We start from the raw sequence: 15,358 nt of genomic DNA, 5'->3' as shown, positions 1-15,358 counted from the left end.
TTAACAACTCTTACTTTTACAAATCCTTGTTGCACCCCACCAACATTAGCAGCCATGCCCCATAAAACAACTAGGAACCGAAAGGGGGGGCGACGGGCCAGTGGGAGTGGGGGCGGTGAGGGGTGAGGGGGTTCAGGATATCTTCTAGGCAGGACGGGGGTGGTGGTGGAGTAGAGCTAACACTCTACACGCTAACAACTCTACTAACAATCTACACCTCGCCTACAGCTTGAAGGCCCATGAGAACAGTGTGTCACAACCACCTCGGTGTGGGGCTGCGTTCTCCTCCGATGGTCACGCCGTCCTTCGTATGTTTTTTGTTCAGGGACGTTTTTCTCCCGCTTTCAGCGCGTCCTTTCTGCAGGTTGGCCGCCCCACATGTCCAAACATACAAAACCGTTGCACGTGTTGTGTACGGATCCATATGGTCGGGTTCCTCTTTTGATTCAAGGTTGTCCTGACGATGTTTTTCGAGCCCTTCTTTCATTCGGACCTGCTCATTGTCTGTCTCACTTTCTCTCCCTCTCTCTCTCTCTCTCTCTCTGTCTCTCTCTCTGCTCTCTCTCTCTCTCTCTCTCTTCTCTCTCCTCTCTCTCTCTGTCTCTGTCTCTGTCTCTGTCTCTGTCTCTCTCTCTCTCGCTCTCTCTCTCGCGCGCTCTCGCCCTCTGTTTACTACTCAGATTGCTGAAACATCCAACTCGTTCCTGAATCGAATGTTGAACAGAGACACCATCACAAGAATAACGTATAAAAGTAAGTGAAGCATTCCCAGCTCACCACCTGTGCTTTCGCAGTTCCAAAGCTTCATGCATTGATGTTTTTTTTTATATTCGCAGCAAGATTTGCATTCTGAACCTGACCTACTTAACATTTGGAACACACATTTACAACATATGTAACACACATGTTCACCACAGCAACACATGTAAATCACTTGTACAATATCTGTAACAAACATTTTCATTATAATGTATGTGTTCCATCATGTACGTCAGACCGACGCATGTTGACCCCACATAACACACGTGTTCAATATGTGTAACACACATTCCCGTACCTGGAGACTAAAGTAAAAAGTAGAATTTGAGGCACTTTCTTGTGGATTCTTCAGTAAGAGTGTGGGGTGAAGGGGGGGGGGCGTTGAGGGGTAGAGGCATCAGTCAGTAGCCCCCCTCCTCTCACTCCTCTGTCTCCCCCGGCAACAGATAGCAGGCTCTGCTGTAGTAGATCAAGTGAGCAGCAGTTCCTTTGTGCTCTGAGTTCAACCCCCGGGCTATCGTGGAAGAAGAAGCCAATAATTGGATTAATGGCAGGGGGGGAGAGAGGGATGGAATAAACACACTGACCTCTGGTGGTGGGAGGGCTCCCGGAGGAGCGAGACGCAGACGGAGAGAGGCGAGGGAGGAGGGAGGAGTCCCTCTAGAGGACGGAGGATGGGTTCTGACAGCTGTCAAAACAGCCCCTCACATGTACACGGACTCGCACTCACACAGTGGACACACTTTGCTGTCGTGCCTGGGTGCGCACACACACATATGTAAAATATATATATATAATTGCCTCCTTGGACGAGCTGCCACCGTATATTCGCCTTTTCCTCTCTGTGTGTGTGTGTGTGTGTGTGTGTGTGTGTGTGTGTGTGTGTGTGTGTGTGTGTGTGTGTGTGTGTGTGTGTGTGGTGTGTGTGTGTGTGTGTGTGTGTGTGTGTTTATTTCTCTGGCAGTGGGGGGTAGTTAATGGTCAGAGGGCATTAGCCCGGCTCCACAGTGAGTATGGATCGCGCCGTGGACGTGTGAGATTGGGTGTTTTCTTGTCAGCGCGGCGGCGAGCGATCGAGCACCGCGTGGGCCGCACGCTGATTGGGCGGGACGCGTTTACGGTCGACGATTGCCAAGCGTCTGTCAGCGGCGCTACGATAAGACGCGCCGCTCAAGTGCGGAGCGGGGCGCTGGAGAGAGACGGAGAGGGAGGGAGGGAGGGGGCAGAGAGGGAGGAGGGAGGGGAGGGAGAGAGGAGGGAGGGAGAGAGGAGGAGGGGAGGGAGGGAGGGGCAGAGAGGAGGATGGAGGGGAGAGAGAGAGGAGGGAGGGAGGTAGAGAGGGAGGAGAGGGAGGAGAGGAAGGAGAGGGAGAGGGAGTGGGAGGTAGAGAGGGAGGAGAGGGAGGGAGGGGAGAGAGGGAGGAGAGGGAGGGAGGGAGGGGAGAGAAGGAGAGGGAGGGAGGGGGCGGGAGGTAGAGAGGGAGAGGAGGAGGTGGGAGGAAGGACGGGGCAGAGAGGGAGGAGGGAGGGAGAGAGAGAGGAGGGAGGGGGAGAGGGAGAGGGAGGAGGGAGTGGGAGGTAGAGAGGGAGGAGAGGGAGGGAGGGAGGGGGCAGAGAGGGAGGAGGGAGGGGGAGAGAGAGAGGGAGAGGGAGGAGGGGGCGGGAGGTAGAGAGGGAGGAGGGAGAGGGAGGTAGAGAGGGAGGAGAGGGAGGGAGGGAGGGAGGGGGAGAGAGAGAGGGAGAGGGAGGAGGGTGCGGGAGGTAGAGAGGGAGGAGGGAGAGGGAGGGAGAGAGGGAGGGGGGAGGAGGAGGGAGGGGGAGGAGGGAGAGGGAGGGGAGGGAGGGGAGAGAGAGAGGGAGGGAGGTAGAGAGAGACGGAGAGGGAAAAAGGAAGAGACAGCGAGGGAGGTGGAGGAGGGAGGGAGAGAGGACGGGAGAGTAGGGAGATAAAGGAGGGAGAGGTGAAGCATGAGAGGAGGGCGATAAAGGTGGGAGAGATGACGGGAGAGTAGGGAGTTAAAGGAGGGAGAAACGAAGAGCGTGAGGGGGGAGAAGGGAGGGAGAGGATGGAGAGAGGAGGCAGAGACGAAGAGAGGGAGGGGGGAGAGAGGAGGGTGGGAGAGGAGGGAAGGGAGAGGGAGGTGTCTCTGTATATCACAGCGCTCCCTATGGGGGTGTTAGGGTAATAACTCTTTAATTTAGTAGTGTTCCGTCCCCACACCGGCGGTGTGTCATCGTTCGCCTCAGTAAATGATTTGTGAGAGACGAGGAACGGCGGCGGGGAATGGGTTCGTCGCGCTACCTGTTAGAAGTGGGTTCGTCACAGCGTTTGTTGCGTCCCCCTTTCCCCACTGTTTTGAGCTAGGTGGTGGTGGCGCTGGGAGCACGACGCGTTAACGAGGGACATAAAAGGGGGAGGGGCTTCGCGCCGCGGCAGCTGCATGCGGCGGCTAACAGATGGGGGCCCTTTGGAGCCGCTTTGCAAACTGTCTAACTCTTTCCCTCCTGTTCCTCTCCCCCCCCCCCCCCCCCCCCCCCCCCCCCCCCCCCCAGATGACGCCTACTTACTGACGGGTCTGAACATCGAGGAGATCTACCCTGAGACCAACAGCTTCATCACCTACGACGGCTCCATGACCATCCCCCCCTGCTACGAGACCGCCACGTGGATCCTGATGAACAAGCCCGTGTACATCACTCGGATGCAGGTGAGTCGCCATGGGCGCGCACACAAACACAGACCAGCGCACACACACAGACAGACACAGACACACAGACAGGCCCACACACATGCACACACACAGACACACACACACACACACACACACAGATACACATGCACACACACACAGACACACACACCGACATACAGACATACACAAACACACAGACAAACACGAACGCACGCACATGCACACACACAAATGCACAAAAATGCACGCATACACACAAACAGCCACACACACAGACATATTTACCACCCCCAAGCTGGCCTCTGCCAAGCATCACCTCCCACGGCAGCCTTTAACTGTACAGCACTCCCTCCCTCCCGCCGCTACAACACACCCTGCTGCGACCAGGACTTTGAGGAGGTGATCAGACCATTGATGGGCACCATTGATCAATTAAATGACCTCTCGCTCTCGCTCTCTATCCCTCTCTCTCTCTCTCCTCTCTCTCTCTCTCTCCTCTCTCTCCTCTCTCTCTCTCTCTCTCTCGCCCTCGCTCTCTCTCCCTCCCAACCTCGCTCTCTCCCTCTCCCTCCCTCTCCCAGATGCACTCCCTGCGTCTGCTGAGCCAGAACCAGCCGCCTCAGATCTTCCTGAGCATGAGCGACAACGTGCGCCCGGTGCAGCCGCTCAACCACCGCTGCATGCGCACCAACATCAACTTCAGCATGCAGGGCAAGGACTGCCCCAACAACAGGGCCCAGAAGCTCCAGTACCGAGGTAACGTACAGATACCCACCGGGACAACGTAGCGCTGGCCTCGTCCTTTACCTCCTTTAGTGAGGGACAGCTACCAACCAAGCTTGCGCCAGCCCTCGCTCCCTCATCGCTTCCTCGCTCCCTTGCTTCCTCGCTGCCTCGCGCCTTAGCTCCCTCGCGCCCTCGCTCCCTCCTTCCTTCATTTAGCGAAGAACAGCTACCAACCAGAGCTATCTCTAGCCCTAACAACTCAGAATAAAATGTTTTTTGGCATGGAAAACATAACATTGACGAAGCAGCCTAGTTCAAAGGGTAAGAAAGATGTATGTACAATTTGAATACCCTTTGTAGACTTATTAAAGGTCAGATATAAAATACTTTAAAAAGTTATTCAAAAGTTTAATATGAATACTCTCTCTCTCTCTCTCTAATAACACATTGTTATACCAACGCAGTCTCGCTCCGACTTACGCCAAATCGGCTTTTGGCGTAAACTGCTGACGCAAAGGGTGTCGTTGTGTGTCTTCATTTGACGCAGGGGGTTTCAACTCATTACAATGTAATCCCTCCACAGTAATATGTGCGTAACCCTAACCCTAACCACTTCCACCCTAACCACTACTAGCCTAACCCTAACCACTACTACGCTAACCCTAACCCTAACCTGTTTCAGTGGCGAATCATATAACCAATCGGAGGAGAAAAAAAGATTTGCGGGAGCGCTTTCCCTGGGCGTCAGATATCGCCGTGGAGGGATTTGAAAGGGAGTTGAAAACCCCCTGCGTCGAATGAAGACGCACAACGACACCCTTAGCGTCAGCAGTTAACGCCAAAGGCCCCAAAAAAGCGTTGATCTTTGGCAAACTCAGAGTGAGAATGTGCTGGTTATACGTGATGCAGCGCAGCGTACATTATATATAGTGTTTTTTCCATTCGCTTATCAATGTGTAAACCCGTTCCTCTGCTGCTGGAGAAGTTTCTCCTGCTGTTTGCTGAACAAACACCTCCTAGCAGTCTGGAACGCCGCTGGCTCTTCTTCATTTAAAGACTTTTTAAGACTCACACACACACACACACACACACACACACACACACACACATACACACATTTAAAAGATTTAAAGCAGATGCAATTAGCCAATATAACGGGGTTGATTGGATGTTTATAGAACAGAAACCAAACACTTCAAATCATACCTCGGGGGGAAAACAACACATATTTTTGTCTCTGCGTTCCTGTTTTTCACGACTGCTGAACTTCTTTGTTCAGATTTGCCTTCGACATTCTCCGCTGATTTTGATGGCAGTCGCATCGCCTACGATCAATTAGTCGTGTCTCAGCCGACACGAGACACCTTGTGTTATGGGGGAGGTGGATCAGGAGGCAGAGCGGTGTATCTGACAACCGAAGGGGTTGGTGGTTTGATTCCCGGCTCCTCATATACTAAAAGTGGAGGTGACCCTTAGTAAGGCACCTAACACTTTAGGCTCTATGTAAAAACACTCCATATAAGCTTCTTATTCTTCAAGATACTTCAGGCCCTGGGACCTATCCCCTCACTCCCCACACCCCTTCTTATTTTAACGATTATTACGCTTTTATTTCTTAATCCACAATAGATAAATAACAAGACGATTGCGCTTGCTTTACCAAGCATAAAATTAAAACAAAGGGTTTTAATTACATGAACAAAGAAAGAGAGGGAGAGGGAGAGGGAGAGAGGGAGAGGGAGAGAGAGCAATCTAAGAAATACAAGGAAAAAAGATCATTAATTAATTGAATATATAATGTGTCATTAATTAATTTGACTTCACTTCTCTCAGAATCTGTCATATCTGTCTGAAGGACAGATGCTGCTAAATACATTGATTCTGGTCGTATTACTGGAGATTAATTCTGACTACAAACTTGTTTGGTATTCATAATGTATTCGTTCGTCAATGTTATCATTCGGGAATGTGTAACTATTTATTGTTGTTTTGTTATGTTTGTCAAATGCTTTGGCAATAGTTTTTCATCATTCATGCCAATAGAGCAAATGTAATTGAACTGAGAGAGGGAGCGAGGGTGGGAGAGAGAGACAGATGCTTAATAGGTCTTTAATTCAGATTTATTAATAAAGCGTTTTCGGTAAGCCTAGTCCTATCAATCATGAGCCAACACTGCTGACCACCTGTCACACCATATTCTCACTCCTGCACCCAAACCTATATTACTACCTGCACCACCCAAACCTATATTACTACCAACTACTACCTGCACCACCCAAACCCATATTACTACCAACTACTACCTGCACCACCCAAACCTATATTACTACCAACTACTACATGCACCACCCAAACCTATATTACTACCAACTACTACCTGCACCACCCAAACCCATATTACTACCAACTACTACCTGCACCACCCAAACCTATATTACTACCAACTACTACATGCACCACCCAAACCTATATTACTACCAACTACTACCTGCACCACCCAAACCTATATTACTACCAACTACTACCTGCACCACCCAAACCTATATTACTACCAAATACTACCTGCACCACCCAAACCCATATTACTACCAACTACTACCTGCACCATCCAAACCCATATTACTATCAACTCTCTCTCTTTCTCTCTCTCTCTCTCTCTCTCTCTCTCTCTCTCTCTCTCTCTCTCTCTCTCTCTCTCTCTCTCTCTCTCTCTCTCTCCCTCTCTTTTCTTTTTCTCTCTCTCTCTCTCTCTCTCTCCCTCTCTTTTTCTTTTTCTCTCTCTCTCTCTCTCTCTCTCTCTCTCTCTCTCTCTCTCTCTCTCTCTCTCTCTAAACGCACACACACACATAGACACAACAACACACACCGATTCACAAAGACATGCCGAGACCCCTTTCAGCGCAATTAATAGGCTGGCAGGTAGCCCACGTCTACACACACACACACGCGCACACACACGCACACACACCTCCTCCTTCTCCTGGGAGTCAGCGGAGAGTGCAGGAAGACAATGGAAGAAAGCACTAGTGCTTCATTAGCCTCATCGGGTCGGGATGTAAACACCTTCAAGGTGAGCCACATCGCATTAGCAGAAGGCAGTGAAAAGGCTTCTAATTGGTCGGTTCTCGGATGTTCACCTGTGGGATAAGCAGGAACACGGAACGTTGCTACACACAGCATTGTACAATAGTTATAATACTCGTACAGATATACTACACAGTAGTATTATATAGCAGTATGTTATAATACAGTCAAATTATACAGCAGTACATTATAATACACAGTAGTATTGTACAGCAGTGTATTATAGTATTTTACAGCAGTAATTACAGTATTATACAGCAGTAGCTCAGTATATACAGTAGTATTATACAGAAGTACGTTATAATACACAGGAGTATTATACAGCAGTAGCTTGTTATATACAGTAGTATTATACGGCAGTAGCTTGTTTTATACAGTAGTATTATACAGCAGTAGCTTGTTATATACAGTAGTATTATACGGCAGTAGCTTGATATAAACAGTAGTATTATACGGCAGTAGCTTGATATAAACAGTAGTATTATACAGCGGTTGCTTGTTATATGCAGGAGTATTATACAGCAGTGGCTTGTTATACAGATAAGTATTTTACAGCAGTAGCTTGTTATAAACAGTATTATACAGTGGTACGTTCTAATACAGAGTACTATTATATAGCTGTATGTTGTAACACACAGTTGTATTATACAGCAGTAGCTTGTTATATACATTAGTATTATACATCTGTATGTTGTAATACACAGTAGTACTTTACAGCAGTAGCTTGTTATAGACCCTAGTATTATACAGCAGTAGCTTGTTATATACATTAGTATTATACATCTGTATGTTGTAATACACAGTAGTACTTTACAGCAGTAGCTTGTTATAGACCCTAGTATTATACAGCAGAAGCGTGTTATATACAGTAGCGTTATACAGTGGGGCCACTATGTTCTCCTTCATTATTTCCGTGTTGAGGTGAACTATGAAGGAGACCCCATTGCAACAGCTTTATACGATACGGCCCCATAGGCACCCTCTTTATTGCACACTTTTTATACGGCTTGCGGTGAAATGTGTGTCTCACTCGGCACACACCATTACACATCCACGGGCAGTCACGCACACACACACACACACACACACACGCGCAACACGCACACACACGCACACACGCACACGCACACGCACACGCGCACGCGCACACGCGCACACGCACACGCACACACACACAATCACACACACACAATCACACACACACACACAATCACACAATCACACACACACACACACACACACAGACAGACAAACCTACACACCTATCCCTCGCCAAAACGCACAACTCTAAAACAACAGACATCCAGGCCCTTCCGCCCGAGAGTGTCCGTCCGGGGAGCGGGGAAAGAGTTACCGTAGCAACGATGAAACCGGAAGGCCGAGCGCGCTGTGAATATATTGTTCTCTCTCTTGCAGTGAACGAGTGGCTGCTGAAGTAGGGGCCCCGCCCTCCCAGACGACTCCCCCACCCTCCCACCAACACCCCACCCCCCCCCACCAACACCCACACCACCACCCCCCCTCGTGGAGTCAGACGGAGGAACGGCAGGAGACAGACGGACGGACGGACGGAGAGATGACGGAGGAGAAGAGAAGGACCCAGGAGGACGAAGATGAAGAGGAGGAGGAGGAAGAGGAGGAGGATGGATTTAAGCCAACGGAAAGAGAGACGTCTGTAAACGCGGGGGGGATTCGATGGGGGGAGGGGGGGGGGGCATCTCATCAAGATGACTTCATGTAAAAAAAAAAAAAAAGAATAATTAAAGAAACATTTGGACACGATGAACTAAGGAAGCAAAGAGTCCTCTCTTTTCATACTCTCTGAGAGCTCGCCCGTCCTCCCAGCTCATCCACGTATCCGCACGGAGAGTTTTGATACAGATCCCCTTGGCTCGTTTCTTGTTTTTTTGTGTTATCGAGGATGGCCTGGTGAAAAAAAAGTTAAGACATGTGACCTTCAACCCCGATCCCCCCCCCCTCCCCCCTCACCCCGATCCCCCCAGCCCGAAACCCTCCCAAGATACGGAAGCATTTAATTGGAACGGACTACGTGGACCATGTCGACTATCCTGAGCCTTTGTAAATAAAGTTATTGCTAGCGGTGAGAACATTCAACACAGACATAGACCCGGACACCCCCCCCCCATGTCCCCCCCACCCGCTCCCCGTCCCCTCTGGTCCAGACTATAGACCCGGCACCGCGAACCCAGACCCCACAATCAGACCAGACCTGCCGTCATCTAAGACCAACGAGGCATGCAGAAAGGAAACATTGCCTTATCAGTCGTTCTCCGAGACTCCAGCTTCTTTACTTACTTACTTATCGGCATTTTTTTGGCCCAAAACGTGACCCAAAGCGCCCAGGCCCGGTTTGTACATATTATAACTATGAATTACTGATGAAAAATGACTATGTAAAGATAAAAAACGTTAAAAAACCTTAAATATTTAAAAAGATCTATTAAGATGATTTACACAAAAAAAAAAAGAGATAATGTTGAGTATTTACAAACAAAAAAAATATGAAAGCGTCGGCGCACTTTGAGGCAGTTCCCCGTCGGAGCTGTTGCCTTTTTCTGTTTATTGTTTACAATGGTCATACACTGTGTTTGAGTCATGTTATCAGCCCAATAATGTGTACTGTTCCATATTAAAAACATGCTGATATGTCAAAGTCTCTCCTGAAGCGCCTACCCCAACCCCCCCCCCCCCCAGTGTTGTGCCTGAACGCGCTCCGCTTGCGTCGCTCGTCTTCCTGATGGGATCTGCATCTGCTGAGACACCAGGAAGCAATTAGAGGATGAAGATAAGGATAGCGGCGCCCCCCTCACAACCCCCACCCCCCCCCCCCACGGAGCACAGATCTGTTAGCTGCAGCGAGGTCCCGGGTGTCCCACGCAATGATCTGCTCTTTCATATGCCCCGCGGCGCTACGCTAATCTAGCTCTGCGCTACGTTCCTGTCGTACCCCCTCCTCCGTCTGGGGGGGCTGGCGGGGGCGGGGGGGAGGGATCACCTGGGGTGAGCCCAGAGTCGTGACCCGTCGAGATCCGTCTGGGGGTGGAGGAGAGATCCGACAGGGTGTAGGGTGCAGGAGAGGAGACGTACAGTGTGTAGGGTGGGGGAGAGGAGAGATACAGTATCTATGCTGGAGGATATAGGGTGTGTTGTGTCGAGGAGATGCAGTATGTAGGGTTGAGGATAGGAGATACAGAATGTAGGCTGGAGGAGGTACAGTATCTAGGTGGGAGGAGATACAGTATGTATGCTGGAAGATGTACAGTGTGGAGGAGAGGAGATACAGTGTGGAGGAGAGGAGATACATTGTGTATGCTGGAGGAGAGGAGATACAGTATGTAGTGTGGAGGAGAGGCGATACAGTGGAGGAGAGGAGATACAGTATATATGCTGGAGGAGAGGAGATACAGTATTTAGTGTGGAGGAGAGGAGATACAGTATTTAGTGTGGCAGAGAGGAGATACAGTATGTAGTGTGGAGGAGAGGAGATACAGTATGTAGTGTGGAGGAGAGGAGATACAGTATATATGCTGGAGGAGAGGAGATACAGTATGTAGTGTGGAGGAGAGGAGATACAGTATATATGCTGGAGGAGAGGAGATACAGTATGTAGTGTGGAGGAGAGGAGATACAGTATATATGCTGGAGGAGAGGAGATACAGTATGTAGTGTGGAGGAGAGGAGATACAGTATCTATGCTGGAGGAGAGGAGATACAGTATGTAGTGTGGAGGAGAGGAGATACAGTATGTAGGGTGGAGGAGGTACAACATCTAGGGTGGAGGACATACAGTATGTAGGGTGGAGGATAGGAGATACAGTATGTATGGTGGTCTCAGACTCTGCCATGATTTTTCATTTTAGTTTTCCATTTGTGTGTGCGTGTGCGCGTGTGTGTGTGTGCGCGCACGTTTGGGTGGGTGTTTGTGGGTGGGTGGGTGGGTGGGTGGGATTTCAGCAGCATTGATCCTTGACTGCCACTCCTCCACCATTGTATCCCAATCAATTCAAGATGTCTCGTCTTGTAGCTCTGAGCTCTGAGGTTCCTCTGCTTGTGGGTGTGGGTGTGTATGTGGGTGTGTGTGTGGGTGTGTGTGTGTGTGTGTGTGTGTATGTCTGTGTGTGCGCGTGTATGTCTATCTATTATATAGTTGGCAGATGAGAGGAAAAGGGAGGAGAGGAGATGGGAGTTCAGTTGTCAAGGTTATGGACACGATGATTCTCGTTAAACCAGCAGAGGCAGGACTGTCAAACCTGAGGGACGGCTAATATAAACGACCAGTGTGTTACACACACACACACACACACACACACACACACACACACACACACACACACACACACACACACACACACACACACACACACACACACACACACAGAGACACACACCTACACACACACACACACACACACACACACACACACACACACACACACACACACACACACACACACACAGAGACACACACCTACACACACACACACACACACACACACACACACACACACAGACACACACATGCTCACACACACCGGGTATGCCCAACAACCCGCTAAGCGGTGGTCCAGCTCCACTACAAGGCAGATGTGGTGCCCCTACCCGGGCCTGGCCCGGTCTGGCCGTGGCCCGGTCTGGTCCTGGCCCGGTCTGGCCCCTCCCAGGACCAATCAGTGTTTCCGTGAGGCGATGGTATAAAGGACATTTAAGGAGAACGTCATTAATATTTAATAAGGTGGTCGAGAGAGCAGCAGCTGTGAGGGAGAGAGAGAGAGTTTGTTTGAGGTGATCATCAATCCTGTTCTATAGAGTCAGCTAAGTATGAACGTGAATAAAGTTTATGAGGAAGGGCCGCGTTGAAACCTTCTGATTGGTTCATGCTAATCATGTCAAAACTGTTTTAATGATGCCGAAATATTTCTACAAAACGATGACACTTTATTTGCAAACTAAAAAGTATTACTGAAACTGGAAAACTTTTTTACAAACAGGAAATTGTGAACAATAGCTTGGAGCATCTATGTCTCACACTTGAGAGAACGGCAGTCAGAAAGACTTTGCTGCCTTGTTCAAAGGGGGCATGATTCAATGGTATCCTTCATACTCTGGGATTACAAGAACATCCAATTGTAAATGTATCTTGGTCGGAAAATAATTCTAAATGTATCCTGGTATAATAATACATCTTAATGTATATTGGTATAAAAATTATTCTAAATGTATCCTGGTATAATAATACATCTTAATGTATATTGGTATAAAAATAATTCTAAATGTATCCTGGTATGATGATAAATCTTAATATATCTTGGTATAAAACATTCTAAATGTATCTGGGTATAATAATAATTCTATATTGGCTGCGTATAATAATAATTCTAAATATGTCTTATAATATATATGTTGGTATAATACATGTTGGTACTTGATCCTAACTACGGGTTTATGATTCTATCACATGGATATCTATATATACTGTACATATGCATATGTACAACAGACCTGCAGTCCTGGAGGCCTTTGAACAACATCATACATGTCCCAGTGCTGCAGTGCTTTTTAATGAACAGCAGGGTTTTTACAATGACGCTGTGACACAAATCAAGATAACAACACCAAGATGGACCAATTGTCATCTTCTCTTGAGATGTATTGTAGAAAAGGCTCAACAATACCGGCCCCCCAGGACAGCCCTGATGGACAGCTTGTGTAATCCCATTACACGAGAGCCCCAACCTGAGTAACGGGAACCCTAAGTGTCTAAAAACGGTGAGCCGTCCAGATGAATGCTCGTTGCTTTGACCTGTTTATTGGTGCTCCTCTGTGGCGGCGTTCATTCAGTCCACATCCAACCGTGACTGCATTGTTATTCCATACATGCCGTCATGCCCGGACACTCATGCGTGTTAAATCGCATTCTGGTTCAGGAACGGCGGATAATCCACGTCATGTTAGACATGGCGTCTTCTACGCACACCCGCTTAGCAAGCATCAGGCACTGGCGTCAGATGCTACATTTATTCTACAACTAACATCATGTATTGCACAACATAACATCATGTATTGCATGTACCACGTAACATTTATTTTTCAAGAACCGGATGATAGCAAAAATAGTGACTTGTTTTTATTGGTGTAATCAAAGGTTGTTTTTCTTGGCAAACACGCGTTCTTCGTCCTGAACTCAGATTTGGATCTTTCTCCATCTTTTTTAACTGGTTTAACTCTAACCGGCTTAACATTGGAATGTGTTTGGCAAATGTTTGTCACATTTCGTGGGGATCAAGTCAAATTCCTTCTACCTTTTGCACGCTGCTTCTTCGCTGTTCCGCTTAGAAATATGTGATGGAAATAAGATGTCCCATATGTCCCTTTCTTTGACATAATCCAGAGGGCATATCAGGTTATTGCAGAAGTAAAGGATTTTACCAATTAGCTTTTAAAACTTAGGACTGTCTTATGAACCAAAACACCAGGGACTGGTGTGTAATTGAAAGCGATATTTCAGTCTGGTGTTCAGATTGTAATTATGGATAAGTAACCAATAATTTATTGAGCATTGCAGTGTTGCAGAGAATAACCTGATAACCTTAATGTTAGCATCTTTCTCACACACTACCTTACTCTGTCAGTCTCTCTCTCTCTCTCTCTCTCTCCCTCACTTTCTTACTCTCTCTCTCTCGCTCTCGCTCTCGCTCTCTCTCTCTCTCTCTCTCACTTTCTTACTCTCTCTTTCTCTCTCTCTCTCGTCTCACTCTTCCTTCTTTACTCTCCCTCACTTCCATACTCTCTCTCTCGTCCTTCTTTACTCTCCCTACTCTCTCTCTTTTTTCCTTACTATGTCTCTCTCTCACACACTACCTTACTCTGTCTGTCTCTCTTCCTTCCTTACTCTGTCTGTCTCTCTTCCTTCCTTACTCTGTCTGTCTCTCTTCCTTCCTTACTCTGTCTCGCTCACCTCCCTCCTCTTTCTCTCTCTCGCTCACTTACACCTGCTCTCTCTAACTGCTTTACGACGTCTCACTTTCTCTCTCTCGTTATCTTACACTGTCTCTCTGTCACCTCCTTACACTCTGTCAATGATTAGAAAGAATAATTTATTAGCAACGTTAATGGAACATTAGCAAGGTGTTAGCGAGGATTATTTGCCTGTGCACTGCATAGCTCCTTACCTGTTATGATTTACAGTTCTGTATAAACCCAAGCAATCCCATACACTATGCCATCTAAACTACAGTATATAGTATATACACACAATACACCAGTATACTATATATTCAGTCCCGTGTGTACTGTCGAGTTACAGTCTAGGTCCACCAAACCTGCAAGCCTTGTGAAACAGCCTGAATGAATGGTGTTAACACGGTTTAACATCGAGGCTAACGGAGGTCTTCATATAAGCCATATTGACTCACCAAGAGCCGTTAACAGTTAGACATCAGCCCTGATATCACTGCAGTGGAGGATGAAATGAAGCGCTGCTCCCTGGAGCATATAGGGGCTTCCATGATGTAGCAGGAGCCACGCAAACATCATGTAACACTTAATCACACCTGCAGGATTTTAGCTTAGGGTAAGTTGAGGAAATTCGACTTGTTAAATAATAACATTTTCTGTTATTTATGTATTATTATTTGGAATAGCAGTAGTAGCAGTAGCAGTACTAGTAGTAGCAGTAGTTGTTTCTAATCATCATGGTTTTGTAGCCAAGATGTAGGCAGATCTTCAAGCAAAAAGAGGTGAAGTTTGATTTAGATTTTAACTCAACATTAGCGTACTTACACACGCATGGTTTATTTCTAGTGAAATGTGATTAATTGTATTATTAAAACTGGCCGTCCCTAATGAAGACATCTTCTAAAAGCATTGGCTACTCGAGCGACGATGACCAATTCGGACCAGGGATCTGACACTGTATACATTTATATGCTTACATGATGTATACATTATAATGTTTCACTGTCCCTGCTTCCTTATTTTCAATTAACAGCAGAGAAGTGCAGCTCCCGCAGCATCAATTATTCATTGAGGATTTTTTTTGTTGCAGTGAATTCTGGGAGCGCCGTTCTGAATACTAAA

The 15,358-nt window shown here is 47.6% G+C and overlaps 1 protein-coding gene across 1 annotated transcript in view; it reads left to right on the top strand.

Moving 5' to 3' along the window:
* ca10a (carbonic anhydrase Xa) overlaps positions 1–8,749 on the top strand; it is a 74,699-nt gene extending 65,950 nt beyond the window's left edge. The window contains exons 5-8 of the mRNA XM_056577632.1: positions 681–753; positions 3,312–3,466; positions 4,033–4,207; positions 8,678–8,749. Coding sequence (XP_056433607.1) covers positions 681–753; positions 3,312–3,466; positions 4,033–4,207; positions 8,678–8,700 — 426 coding nt within the window. The 3' untranslated portion in view covers positions 8,701–8,749. The remainder of the gene's footprint in view (positions 1–680; positions 754–3,311; positions 3,467–4,032; positions 4,208–8,677) is intronic.
* The last annotated feature ends 6,609 nt before the right edge of the window (positions 8,750–15,358 follow it).

Source organism: Gadus chalcogrammus, chromosome 18, assembly GCF_026213295.1.
Source record: "Gadus chalcogrammus isolate NIFS_2021 chromosome 18, NIFS_Gcha_1.0, whole genome shotgun sequence".
Lineage (NCBI taxonomy): Eukaryota > Metazoa > Chordata > Actinopteri > Gadiformes > Gadidae > Gadus > Gadus chalcogrammus.
Note: the sequence above shows the minus strand (reverse complement) of the source record. Positions and strands in the feature narration are given on the sequence as shown.